This window comes from Acanthochromis polyacanthus, chromosome 4 (genome assembly GCF_021347895.1).
Source record: "Acanthochromis polyacanthus isolate Apoly-LR-REF ecotype Palm Island chromosome 4, KAUST_Apoly_ChrSc, whole genome shotgun sequence".
Taxonomy (NCBI): domain Eukaryota; kingdom Metazoa; phylum Chordata; class Actinopteri; family Pomacentridae; genus Acanthochromis; species Acanthochromis polyacanthus.
The window spans coordinates 27,952,878-27,966,838 of record NC_067116.1 but is presented as its reverse complement, the minus strand read 5'-3'; the positions used below and the strand labels follow the sequence as shown (position 1 = coordinate 27,966,838).

Genomic DNA, 13,961 nt, shown 5'->3' with positions numbered 1-13,961 from the left:
CTTTAAGCGACAACAGAGCTTGGTCATTAAGAGTTTTGTATGTGAGGAGCAGGAATTTGAAATCTATTCTGGACTGTACAGCCAATGAAGAGAAGCTAATATGTAGAGATATGATCCCTTTTACTGTTTCCAGCCAGAATTCTGTGCTGCAACTGGACATTTTTTTCAGACAGTTAATGGGACATCCTGGTATTAGGGAATGAAAATAGCCCAGTCTAGAAGCAACAAATGCATGGACTAGTTTTTCAGCATCACTCTGAGGCGGGATGCTTCTGATTTTGACAGTATTGTGCAGGTGAAAGGAGGCCATCACGGAGACTCGTTTTATTTTTGTTAAAGGACATGTCCTGGTCAAAAATAACTCCAAGGTTCTTCACAGTAGTATTGTAGGCCAAAGTAATGCCAAACAGAGTAAGTATATGGCTATATGGTGTGTTTCTGAGGTGTTTAGGGCCAAATACAGTGACTTCAGTTTTGTCCAATTTTTATGAAAAATGACCTTTCACTTATCACCTTTTTTAGAACATCAGCAAAAAATGAAAATGTGGAATCAAAGTAGAATTTATAGCAGAGCTGTTGTACTGGTTTGCATTAAAATAAAATAAACTAACCGATAAAGTAATCAGTGAATGTATAATCTTTTTTTACAGCATTAACTTTAATTTTATATCAGGATGAGCACACATGTAAGTAATAACATCAATGAAGGTTCCACTCCCATTAAACCAAACCAGTCAGTGTTTCAGTGTTGATTAATAGCACCATGTGCTTTCCCAGTGACATGTAGGATTGCCAAGTAAACAGTCTGTGTGCTGTGTATAAAGCCAAAAGAAAAAAAAACTGGCAAAATTACATAAACAAAAAGAAAAAAAAAACAGTTATCTAAAACTGAATCGACAAACTAAAACTAGGTGTGAACAAAGCATTTTACTTTGCCAAAATACAGATAAAAACTAGGCAAGATGGCGTGTGTGCAAAACTAAAATGAAATTAGAATTTATAGAATACCTTTAGTTCTAGTCTTTTTTAATGTACTGTTCTTACATTTTGGCAGACATTGAATAGAACTAAACATTTTTTAACTACAAAAACTAAAGTGAATTAAGACATCAATGAAAATTAAAATTTGTACCTGTGCTCTAAATCAGTGTATGATTTGTCTGTGACAGGACACTGAAAGACGCTCGTTTTTTTCAGAAACACAAACCTTTATTTTCAGTATGACACTAAATGCAAGCCGATCGGCCAATATTACTTTTTCTTTAAGAAATTTCAGTCAACTCTATTATTAGAAGACTGTCAAGAAATAAAATTTCTGAGAAATAAATGATTTTTTCTGAGTCTTATTCTTTTCTAGAGCTTCAGAAGCGACACCAATTAAACAGTCAAACAAACAAAAGTATCAGCATGCACAACAGCCCATTTGTGTCGAGAAACAGTCCACTACGGGCGTAATGGGGAACGCAAATAAACTGCTGCAAAGTCCAGAGGTCTGCAGAATCCAGGAGAAATAAGACATAAAGAGAGCGATGGCTTATAAATTATAATAAATTAAGACAAAATCAACGTAATGAGTTCCAACGGAAGGCGTCGACTGTCCGGCAGGCTCTCCTCTGTGTGGTCAGTGATGCGTTTCCAGTTCCACGATGGTCCACTCCCCCTGGGGAGATGCAGCATCTTCTGGGGAGAAACTGGTCACAGTGATGCTGGTGGAAGAGTCCTCCATGGGCGAGATGAGCTCCGCCCAGCGTTTGAAGGTCTCCTTCTCTGGCGAGAGGAAGGCCTCTGAGTCCAGGCAGTCACGTGACAGGGAGAGAGTCTGCTTGATAAGGTACTGGGCCAGGTTGAGCTCCTCAGGCACCGGGTTTATGATGCCCAGATTGGACTCGTGATCCGAGAGGAGCTGCCTCAGCAGACTCCAGTCCCGCTCTGCAAACTCACTGCTTTTGTTCCCGTCCCCTCTTTGCTTTTCTTCATCCGCCTGCTGTTTAGCATTCCTGTCCTTGTCCGAACAGTGTTCAAAGGCTTCTCCCACATCCATCTCGTAAATGGGAGAGAGGGCTTTGGACGGTCGGCGGTCATGTTTGCAGGTTTGATCCAATCTGTCACAACCATTGTCCCCTAAAAACAATTGACAATACTGCAAAATGACAAACTGAATCACTCCTCCACACTTCTTTTTTTTCATGTCAAAGACTGCCTACTAAAATAAAACACAGATAACTAGAAGTTTACCCTTAATACAACTGTGCCCTTTAAAAACATTCCACAGTGATGTCAGGTGAGGACAACAGAGGGGAAGCAGAAATACTGCTGATGGTCAAAAGAATAGCAATACCAGCACCATTTCTAAATTTAAGAAATCAAAATTCACCCATCACTTCAAATATGCATGTCAAAGGGTAGACAGTTGCTTTAAAGGTAATGCACAGAGGAATGCTTTTCTGAATGCATCTCTTTATCCACCTGTTCAAACAAAGTAAGCCATGCATTGCCAGCACCAGTGAACTTTGCATTTATCAGGAAGGAACAGTGATATGTTTTGAGATTTACATGCAGGTCTTTGAACAGGCAGACCTCATGAACAGACTTAAATACTGTCACAAAAAAACCTAAGTGCAAGCTTTACTTAGTAGCAACAGAAGATGGCACAACCACCATGTTTCTTTTGACATTCTTTGTGTTCTCTGTTTTTAACAGTTCAAAAATGGCAAACGATGATGTAACTAATCACTGTTTGACGCTGAAAACAAAATAATTCACATGTTTGCATTGGTAATGGTGCAGCAGGATTTCTTTTTCTGAATATGATAGTGAAAAAAGAGAGACAAGGCAGAACCATGACAGCTGCCCTAGACAAACATCACATACTTTACAGAGGAGGCTACTGACACTACACAAAACCTACTAAACAGAAGCTTATAGACAACAAAACATTGTTTTCTTAAAAGATGGACAACTATCCAGACACAGTTCTACTGGGTGTGACAGGAGGTAATGGAAAAATCAAACAAAAACATACACATAAATCAAAGGATGGAATAGGGAAATGACAAAGTAATTTTTAAAATAGCATGCATGTGCAGTGCAAAATAAAAAATAAACAAAAAACTCAGGAACAGGTACATTCTTGAATATAAATAAAGAGAAATTGCAAGGAGATGCAAGGGAAAAGTTTCCCGGAATAACAATCTTTTCTGAGAAGCAGTGGCAGTATAGTGTCTTATATTTTATACAAACATTCTGTATATTTGGACTCTAATGTCAGGTAGTCTCTTTCCAGAAATTTGAAAAAAATCATTGCTTGCTTGTAATTTACCTGATCACGTTTTTTAAAAGGCGCCACATGTAGCATTTTAACATCAAAAATCTTTGGAAAATAATTTTCAGATGTTAGTGTGAACAAAAACTTCAGTGACAAACTGAGCTGTGTCCAGAGATGCTGTAGTGCGATTCACAAGTTGAACAACAAAGGGTGGAGTTTTCGGCAGATGAAGGAACAGACTGCGAGATTTACAGCTTTGAACTGGCCCAATGGAGAGCGCTAGGTCTAACTTATTTCATGTTTACTGAACGTTCAATCAGAGTCGACTCCAAATTAACTGACACCATGTCAAAGCAGATGTTGGTGTGGCTGCATTTTGTGAATGGCTAAAATATCAAGTCTAAACTTTGCAAACACCCGTTTGCATGTCACGGCCTAACAACTAATATGCAGATTGTTTTTCCCTGTGACCAATCGATTGGTTGAAGAGTGGGTATGATTTCAGTCCCGCAAGACTTCCTGTAGCTCACTACAGCACTGCTGATTAATGAGGAGTCTGGGCTTCTTAAAACAGCAGTGGTGTAGTGAATGAAAAGCAGGACAAATTCATTCTTTACAATACATTTACACAGAAAATCACGTGTATGGAACATCAGAAAGAGGAGACATAGCAGCATCTTCTGAGACAGACGTAGTGTCACTGTCAGTGGCATGACAGAAAAAAATCTCCCTACAGTGGTCTAGTTATACTTGTGATTATACCAACAAATCAAGATTAATGTAGCAAAGATATACTGATGTTAAAATACTGTTTGTAGCACCTTCAACTATGTCAAATTATCTATGGCTTAAAAAGGCCAGTCTCTTCCACTGCATAAAAGAAACGACAAAAATAATCAAAAATCTTATTTGTCTGTACATAAAAGTGCATTGGTATATCTATGTCACAGGCCTTGTCACAAGGCAGATTCTTTTTGACAAATACAATTCTATGATCAGTCTGAGTGAAATGTACACTGCTTTTCCCTTTTTTGTGTGTAAACTGAGTTACCACGGCCTAAGCGCCATTTACTAAAGGTAGTTCAGTTGTTTAAATTGTACATTTTAGGTTTATTGTTCTGATGAGACCAAGTTCCATCTTTAAAAGGATATTTATGTTGCAAATTCAAATTTACAACAGCTACACAATCAATGGGTTGAGATGAGAGCAAGGATTTACCTATGAAAGTATGTTGACCACAGATTTCATTTGAATTTGAACTTGTATATATAACTAGTTACTAAACTAGTATTCTCTGTAATATCCTTTTTCTGAAGGTGGGATAAGGTATCTACTGGAAGTAAGGACTAGGAATCGGAGCAAAGGAGAATGAATCTTGCGGGGGAAAAACTACACCTTCACTGATGGAGTTTGGGAAGAGAAGATGGGTTTGAATTTGGGGTCTAGGAAGAGTCCGTAGATCATACTTTACCTGCTGGAGACTGTGCAGCATGTACAGGAGAGTCCCCTGTCAGCTGAGGCTCATTTAAGTCTAGATGTAAATCAGCTTTCTTGCTTTCTGAGGGATTGATGTGATTTTTGCTCATCCCTCCATTGTACTGTTCGGTGTGTCGCAGATCCAGGTGGCATGGGCGCTCCTGGGGAGGGAGGTCTCTGGTGTCAGAGTCCAGTGGAGGACAGCTGGACTTCACTCCCTCCACCTGGATGTGGTTATTCTCCTCCTGCACCGGGTCCTGGAGCTCTGTAAGGAATACAGAGGATTTTTCTTCCTGTTCTTCCTTGTGTTTTTTGTGCTTCATACCTGTATTTTTAACATGGCGTGGCAGGTGGTTCTGTAGGTCATTGGAGGGGGCGTAGTTAGACTGAGGAGCTGTAGGGTTGGACTCAAAAACATCACACGGAGTCAAAGCATCATCTGACTGCTGAGGTGGAGTTTGGATGCCGCCTTCTTCTGAGCCCAACTCTTCACACTCATCAACAGAGAGCAACACTGACCGACGGAAGTTAGACGTGGACTGGTAGTCGGGCTGATCATTCTCCTGATCCACGCCGTCATCGTCAAAAGCTAGGTTGATGATTCCCTGAAAGTGTGGCGAGGGTTCGGTCGGCGGCGGTGGAGCCTGACCTGGAATCACCTCAACTTCTGACCTCTCATCTTCTGTCTCCTCTTCATCGTCATCTTCCTCCTCCTCCTCAGAGGAGAAGAGCTGATGGTCAGGGACGCTTTTTACAGTCACGGTGGCCTCAACCTCTGAGTGCTCCTCCTCTACCGGAACCTCGTCTCTTTGCAACCAGGAACGAGGGCGTCGTCTTACTGCCTCCTCCTCACTTGTGGTCTCTGCGTCTTTCCCACGCAGCCGTACCTCCACTCTCAGCCCGGCCCCGCCTTCGTACATCTTTAACTCCTCTGGGGTGCTGGTGTCGCTGCTACTGCGACCCAAGAAGTCATGACAGCGCATGGTGCCGCATTTGGACACACCTCGGTCATTGGAGCAGTCGTCATCTTGCGAACCTCCTGCATCGTAGTCCTCTGATCGGGGCTTGATGTCGTCAGAGGACGTGGTGTGTGTGCTGCCAGTCTCTGATTCTGGGCTGACCTGTTGGTGTATGCCACTCCAGGAGTCCTCTAGAGGAGTGTCAGTGCTCCCCATGCTGCAGGGCGTGTCTATGGGATGTTCAGGGTCTCTTGGGGAATTTGGTGAGCTGACCTCATGGACTTGTCCTCCACTGATATGAGCAGGAATGACACCACTTTGACATTGTTTCACTTTACTCCCATCGGCCTGTTTGCAAGCGTCTGCCTGAGCAGATTTAACTTGGGGGATGTTGTTAGTGGATAGTGTAACACTGGTCTCATCTCCTGCACCAGCAGGATCTCCTGACTGCATTGCAGGCTTCTGTAGACTCTGGTTAGCACTTGATTCTACATTTAGTGACTCCCCTCCACCTTGGCTTGTTGGCTGAGTGCTGTGTGCTGCAGCCTGATCAAAGGGCATCAGCTCTGTGATATGTTTTTCCTCTACAGCGTTTCCAGAGTTTTCAGTTGGACCAGTTTTATCGTCTGATTTTTTACCGGTCGCTGCTTCTTTTCCTTTAGTTTCTGATTTCTTGGAGGCAGCAGTAGCAGAAGTTTTGGAGGTTCCCCCAGTTTTTGGTGAAGCTTTCTCTGAAGGTAATTCAGTACTACTTTTTGGCTTTGGTCCAGACTTGGCAGCTGCTACGGAGGTTTGCTTAGATGGGGCTGAAGAGGCTTTTACTGGTTTAGCACTGGATTTAGCTGTGGCTCCATTCCCTGAAGCAGGTTTCGTGATCTTCTTTTTGGGAGCTTCACTGGCTGCTTTGTCTCCTGCTGAGGTTTTTACCCCATCCTTGCTGTCATCTTTCCTGGGGGAAGCTGGCTTTTTCACAGAGGATCCATGTTTGGCGACTAAACCAGAGTAAAAATAGACAAGCGCATTAGTACTTTACCACACTTTATTGACCCACAGTTGAATTATGCAGACTGTGAACATCTCACCATGGTGGTCTGGTGTGCTTCTTCCCCTTGTGTCTGCTCTTGCTGCGGTCACTCCTGCAGACACTTTCTCTGCTGCAGTCGTCTTGGCTTTTTCTCTCACAGTTGACTTATTGGTAGGACTGATGACAGAGGCGGGCCAGACCATCAAACAACAAAGTGACCACAAATTATTTTACCGTCATATCCCATTTAATTAATAGCTCTGGTTCATGTCATAAAATTATTTATGAGAGGTGCTGCAGGGAAAGTAAATCATGAATTAATATTTAACACCAGTGGGGGCAGCAATGCTTTCTTCTCCCATTTTCTCAAGGGCAAGCTTCTGAGACATGAGCTGATTATCAATGCAAAGAATTTCAAGTTTTGCCCTTGTGAAGGATGTTCCTCCCTGGCTTTTAACAAAGTCAGATTTCAGGAACATAGAGAGCACATTTGTACAGTCTGACATTTGCTGTGTGCTCAAGGTTGAAGGATTTTCTAAATCTCTTTGATATCTGACATATTAGAGGGAATTTACCCACTAGAGTTTCACAAAATCTACATTAGATTGTCATTGTTGCAGGTCATATTACTGGTCATGTTTAAATACACATAATGTACAAACTATTTGTTTTTTCACTCAGATTTAGATTAGAGATAAATAAATTGCGTGCCTTGAGCATATACCTAACTTTAGTGGGCCAGAGCACACAAATCCACAGAAACTAAATTTGGTAACTGCATGGATGAATCGTTATTCGCACCATGTGTTTTTTGTTTTGTTTTGGGTTTTTTGCAAAGGAAGCCAACTCAGTAATCAAGGTAGTTATGTTTTATCAAGTTATCAGCGAAATATTGGCTAACTCACATGGCTGCTTTCTAGGGAGACGATTAAATATTCATGTGCTCCCAGGATAGACAGCGTTTGGACGATGCTGACTGTGAAACAGATATTTTTAACGTCTTTGAAGGACAGATAAGAGGCTTGTCAGAATATGCTACACAGCTGCTTTATCCTCCTGACAACCACGTGACCTAAAAAAAACCCCTAAAAACAGGTAATATTCTGCTGCAGCTACCATCCTTTGCCCTACATTTACATGACTAAACAGACAGTCTCATGCATGTCTGTTTTGTTTTCTAGCCCCCGAATGCAATGTAACACAAAACAAATAGCAAAATAGTCAGTTCTCTTATTTTCTTGCTTGATTTTTTACATGATTTGTTAAATTCATGATATGTGTGTTATAGACAGTTCTGACAGTGTGTCTGAATTTGGATTGTCTCGATCCCTGTTTTGGTTACTCAGCTGATTTTGTCCTTTAAATATTCTCCTTATTCTTATGAGTTTTCCAATTTATGCAGTCTTTCCACTGACCCTTAGTATGAGGAGTTGTTAGCCATGTTCTATATACAACTGTAAAGTGAATTTAAGTTTCTGAAATATTGCAACAACAAAAAAAGTACACAAAGAACAATTGAATTAGGGTTATTTCCATTAACTTTTTTCAGTAAACAAACATTCAGGAAGTATCGTCAGAAGGTGGCTATAAAGGCTACCTCACAGTTGGTTGTAGATCAAGCTGGAAACAAAACCAGTTGTTTGCATACCACCAAGAAACCTTAAAAAATGAAGAAACAAAACTTTTCTACATGACAAAAATTAAGAGAGTTTTTAGGAGTTGTCTTCTATTAGGAAAGTTGTAAATCTTCTTTCATGTCAGCTGCCATCGGCCATGTTTCATGTTGACCAGAGGTGACAGTTAAAAGAAGCAGAAACAGCTGATCAGTCAGGAATTAAATGTTTTCAGTGTCAGAACTTATTAAGAAAAGGTGTTTCCATTGCCCAAGAAGCTCATTAACGTTTTCTATATAAACTCAATGAACACCACCTGCAAGTGTAAAAACTTTTTAACCTTCATTAGTGTTTTATAGTGTCATACTTTAAAAAGCACATTAAAACACATAATGGAACACAGCTGTTGCAGCATGACAAGCATCTAACAGTTATATAATTGCAGAACTGTGGGTAAAGTCCAGATAATAAGCAAAACTGAGTTAATTTCATTCAGAAATACAGGTTACACAGGAACATTGTTTACTTGCAATTGTAAAATGCTTTTTCTTTAGTACTGGCCTGTGTACAGGTGATTACTATTAACCAAAAATGCTTTGCATTTTTAAGGCACTGGATGGTAGAATGGCACAATTTGATTTAAATCTTGATTGTCATTTGAAATAATACAATTAGAAAATCACAAAGGCTGAAATTTCGGATATACAAGTTCTGCAGTGAGTCTTGCCCAGTGTTTAACCCTCTGAACTCAAGCAGTTGCTTGGAATTTGCTTTGATTTTAAATAATATCCACTATAGGTTTATATTTCATTACAATATAAAGCTGCCATCTGCTGCCGTTGGTTCATCTTTTGGTAGCATTTGATTGAGTAAATTATTTGATAGATACTGTGATACCACAGGTAAATCTCACCTGCTGGTCTTTGTTGTATCTGACCTCTGAGGAGGTTTGGTCAGTGGGGATTTGTTCACCGCCTTGGCCTGGTGTTTGGGTTTTGCACCTAAAACACAAAACATGAACCACAATCACAACTGTTTGTAAAAATGGCAGATAGTTTAAGAATAATCACCTCAGGCTATGCATATATCTCTTTCACTAAGTCTCAAATCTTTCGATCTGAAACAAATCATCTTCAGAGTAACAGGGACACATAGTAGGATAGGATAATGTGCTGTGCATTTAATGTGAGCTCACATTACAGACATGTGGTGTCTATGAGGGTGGAGTACAGGGACACATGCTGTGCTTGTAGCAGCAGACAGACAGCTGAGGCCCACTTGAGCAGTGAGCACCAATATCAGTTGGGATTACCGCACCTCTCTAAGTCACCACAAAGGCTCAAAGTGATCAGTCACACCACACTGTGTGACAGCTGTAAAGGACTTTGACCTCTGCTGTTTTGCTGTTAGTTTGATACCAGCAGGCTGTCAAGGACAGCCACATGTGTTTTGTTTCCTGATAAATCAACATTCATACATGACACTGCCCTTGTCTTCTAAAAATCCCTCTAGGCCATAGCACAACATTCATCGTACTAATTAGTCTGCAGGTCCTTTCGTGTTTCGGCTACAGCACTATCCCTGGAGCTCACTTGCTGACACTTCAGCTTGGCTGCAGTGATGTACAACACTGTAATTGGTGTCAGTCGCAATGATGAAATGTAAAGAAGTCAATAAAGAGTGTAAACCTGGAATGGAGTGGGTGTCATTGCGAGGGCTGCTGGCACCGTTCTCTGGCGATGCGCTGCTGATGTGGATGAAGCACTGGGCTGGGCGATGCCAGCAGTGTTATCAGCCTTTCCTGCTGAGCTCTTCTGAGCCTTCATTCCTGCTGTTTGACTCATAGACGTGCAGCTCGGGGGAGAGGTTTTAGGCCTTGCACTGGGTTTGGCTTCTTCTCTTGCTCTTTAGCCCCATGAGAGCTTCTGGGACCATTGGCACTGGCTACATCTCGTCGGGCCCCTGCAGCACCTGTGCCATTGACAACTGGTGAGCCAGATGACGCTGTCTTTGCTTTGGTGCTACACTCCTGTCTCCTGGTTTCTTCATGTTCTTTGTCTTGGATGTGGGACCATCTCCTGATTTGTTAGCTGTTCCCAGTCCATCAGACTTCATGGCTGATGCAGCACTACGGGAGGAAGAATTTCTGCTTTCAGAAACCCTTTGGCGTCCTATGCACAGGAGGACTCTCAGGTGCAGATGAAGAGCATTTTACAGCTCTTGACTGCAGGGAAAAAATACACAGGAATCATGTAACTAGTGCTGTATTACTGTGGTGGATTTAACAGCAAAAAAACAGAGCATAGCCATGAAAAAGTGAGTGACAGTAGACATTCTGCCACACACTACTGAGAATACCACAAAATGTTGCTTTTCTTGAGATCTATATAGTGTGCTGATCAGCAAAACCCAGGATAAATTAAATTATCTTATTTCTTTGACTTTAATCCTCTGAACCCTTTCTTCCCTGTTTTTTGTACGTGTGTCACATTTTTGCTCACTGAGTGCTCTATAACTCACTGCAATATAAAGTCCTGCACTTTCCATGGAAACAGAACAACTACGGCTAGAAGTAGAGAGAAACCAACAAATGTATTATGTGCACAATTATGATGCCCTCAATCATGAAAAGTAAAGCTTTAATTTTCTTTTACTTTATATTTTGAAAAAAGTAAAATACCTAAAATCAACATATTTGGCTTTGTTCAAGTGCCCACAGGTGTTACTGATATGGGAAAAAAACTTTGCAACTTACATTGTTAATTCATTTCTATGCTTGTGTCCTCTCTGCTCTGCATAAACAGTCTGCAGTTCAGCCCATTTCAGCAAAAAAAAAAAAAAAAAATCTCTGAACTTTTGTCATGTGGCTCTTGGTAACTAAGTCACTAATATAAGGTTGCATTAAATTGCACGGATTTTTTTTTCTTTTTAAAGAATCTGGTTAGTGGAAAAAGTTTATTGTAGACAAAATGTACAATCAAATGATTCTGATGAAACACTGCGACATGTCACAAATGACTAATTCCAGGATCTGAACCTATAAACTGAAAATCCAATGACTTTTTCAGTTTCTGTGTTTTCTGGCCGACAAATTGTGTCATTTTGGCCATTGAAAAAAGACATGCCTTTAAAAGCTGTCGTCGTGTTTTGGAGTTCAGAGGATTAGGAGTTAATTTCTTATAATCATACTTTTTTGTTGATAATGATGGGAAGAAGAAATCATATTTTTTGTTTAACTTTACATCTGATTTTGTGACCAAATTGGGAATCCCTAATTGCCGTTTAGCATCACTGACCTATTTACATAATGAAAATGTACTATGTAGATTCAAGAATCATCAGAAAAAGTCTAAAGAAATTCTAAGTTCCTCTTGACTGCATCGAACTACCTCCTGAGAGCCCTGTAGGAGCTCACTGCTCTTAACCACTGATGCCTAATATCCTCGCAATCCCTGTCTGGACTGCCTCAGCCTGGCTTATCTTAGTTATACATCTGTTTAGAGACGGCTCTGCTGCTCATTTCATACTGTACCTCTTTGCAGTGAGGGTGGGGCAGTTATGACACATGGCATCTGATGGCCACAGACTGCAGGGATAATAACTTAGATGGATTTCTCTGAGCTAAGACAGCATTGTAAGTTTACATCATCAGCTGAGGCAAAAACAGTCCTAGCTAAGGAAAAGATTTCTTGTTTTGGTCTAAATATAATAAGACTTTAAAATAAAATTGTTGAATTTTACCTGTGAGCTAGTGAATACAGGCTTTTTACCAAGTCTCCGATTGTCCCCTGTTCAATAGCATCTGTCAAAACATGATAAAAGCAGGATGAATTCACCAATGTGCCACTTAGTATTTTGCCTGCAAAAAAATTTATTCAAATCTGAGCATAACATAGATAGAGAGGGCTGCACCAATTCTTTTCAAGACGCTGTCTGGGTCCTTCATTATCTGTGCCAGAGCAGCCATTCTTTTCATTCACAAATTCCCGTCTTCCACACCCAGTGTTTACCCTCTGACCATAAGGAAAACAAACCAATAAATCAATGGATTGATCTGTCAGCCATGTCTGGTACGCACTCTTTTAACAAAACATGGTCATTTCCACACTTTACAGAGAGCAATTTCAAATCATAATGACTTTTCTCATCTGATCAGAAATACAGGTGTGAAATTTACTCTATTTGCCAAAATGCAGTTGTTATGTTTCCATACGAGACCTGGAATCTGATTACATTGACAAGAAATGCACCAGTAACAGGCCACACACTGATACACAGCCAAATAAATTATTCATGCAGTGCATTTCAACACATTACTCGCTCAACAGCAAAGAAACAACATATTATTTGTATTTGTAGATGCTTATTAACATGTACAGACCCACAAAGAAACAGGAATCCAACCTCCCGCCCTTTAAAAACAAGCATGGTGCATCTGGTGCATTTACCATGTTTGCACTCCTCAACTAAAGACAGTTAAAATGTAGCTTAAGAAACACAGACAAAAGCACAAACACAGCTCAGGCCAGACAATAAATGGGTTAGTAGTGGACAGTTTGCTGTGTTGAAGGAATCCAAGATCTGTTAAATCGGTCAACAGCATATGCCTCCAAGGGCTTCAGTTCATGTCTAATGATGCAGAACGACGGCTGGGTTACAGAAAAAAAAACCAAAAAAAAACACATCCACTCACACTGCAGTATGACTGAAAATAGAAGCTCACGAAGGAAATCATTCTTTACCTGCCAGTATCCTCTCTCTGTGTTTGGACGACAGAGTCTCCCATCCCTGCGTGTGGCGAACCGCGTAAAAGGTCTGGAGCAGGGAAGGTCCAGAGCCGCCCGCGTAGCGTACAAACTCTGCCTGAACGGCTGGCGGTAATACAGAAAGGAGAGAGGGAGGAGAGAATGAAGGGGGTGCGCTAAGAAAGCGAATCAGCAGCTGCTTGAGAACCTTTCACCATGGCAACAAACCCTCCCTCCTCCCCGTCTCTCCCTGCTTCTGCCCTCCCTCCCCTCAGTCTCCATTGCAGAATCCACTTGAGCTGCCCTGAGCAGATCTGTGATGTCACTGGCTGATGCCCACACTCCTGTTTCCACGGCTGATAATAAAAAAACAGGGCTGGAAGGTGGGGAGGAGCCATCACTGCCTCTTCCGCCTTACTAACACACACACCCTTCAGCAGCAGATACACAGCCAGATTAGTGAAGGCTGCTGGCACACGTCACAGTGTCCCTCAGCCTAATCCATTCAGCCATGCTGTACAGTATTTACAGGGGTTATGTGCTTAACATGTGCAGCCAGGTCACTTTCTCCTGGAAATCATCTCACGAGGACTGAACTTGCTTGAGCGGTTTAATTAGTCTGCATTATACCCATTTCACTGAATACTGATTGATTAGACTAAATTCTGTACCTGCAGCTTGCTGAGTACATGAAGCTTTAATTGTTCATTTGAAACACACTTCACTACCATAGAACACTATTTCAATACTTGTTGAGGAAACAACTTGGGAGTCATGATTCACTTGTGTTGAGATTTAAAGATAAGGCGGGTGATATCGTTTTCAAATCGTACTATAAGACCACAATTGGCACAGCAATGATCAGTCTCTCAGTCTCT

The 13,961-nt window shown here is 41.1% G+C and overlaps 1 protein-coding gene across 1 annotated transcript in view; it reads right to left on the bottom strand.

Annotated features, from left to right (window-relative positions):
• Nucleotides 1-634: 634 nt before the first annotated feature.
• btbd8 (BTB domain containing 8) overlaps nucleotides 635-13,961 on the bottom strand; it is a 32,866-nt gene continuing 19,539 nt past the window's right edge. The window contains 13 exon segments of the mRNA XM_051947655.1: nucleotides 635-2,121; nucleotides 4,738-6,693; nucleotides 6,784-6,902; nucleotides 9,252-9,339; nucleotides 10,027-10,083; nucleotides 10,086-10,220; nucleotides 10,223-10,360; nucleotides 10,363-10,504; nucleotides 10,506-10,562; nucleotides 12,080-12,126; nucleotides 13,081-13,162; nucleotides 13,164-13,197; nucleotides 13,426-13,439. Coding sequence (XP_051803615.1) covers nucleotides 1,622-2,121; nucleotides 4,738-6,693; nucleotides 6,784-6,902; nucleotides 9,252-9,339; nucleotides 10,027-10,083; nucleotides 10,086-10,220; nucleotides 10,223-10,360; nucleotides 10,363-10,504; nucleotides 10,506-10,562; nucleotides 12,080-12,126; nucleotides 13,081-13,162; nucleotides 13,164-13,197; nucleotides 13,426-13,439 — 3,369 coding nt within the window. The 3' untranslated portion in view covers nucleotides 635-1,621.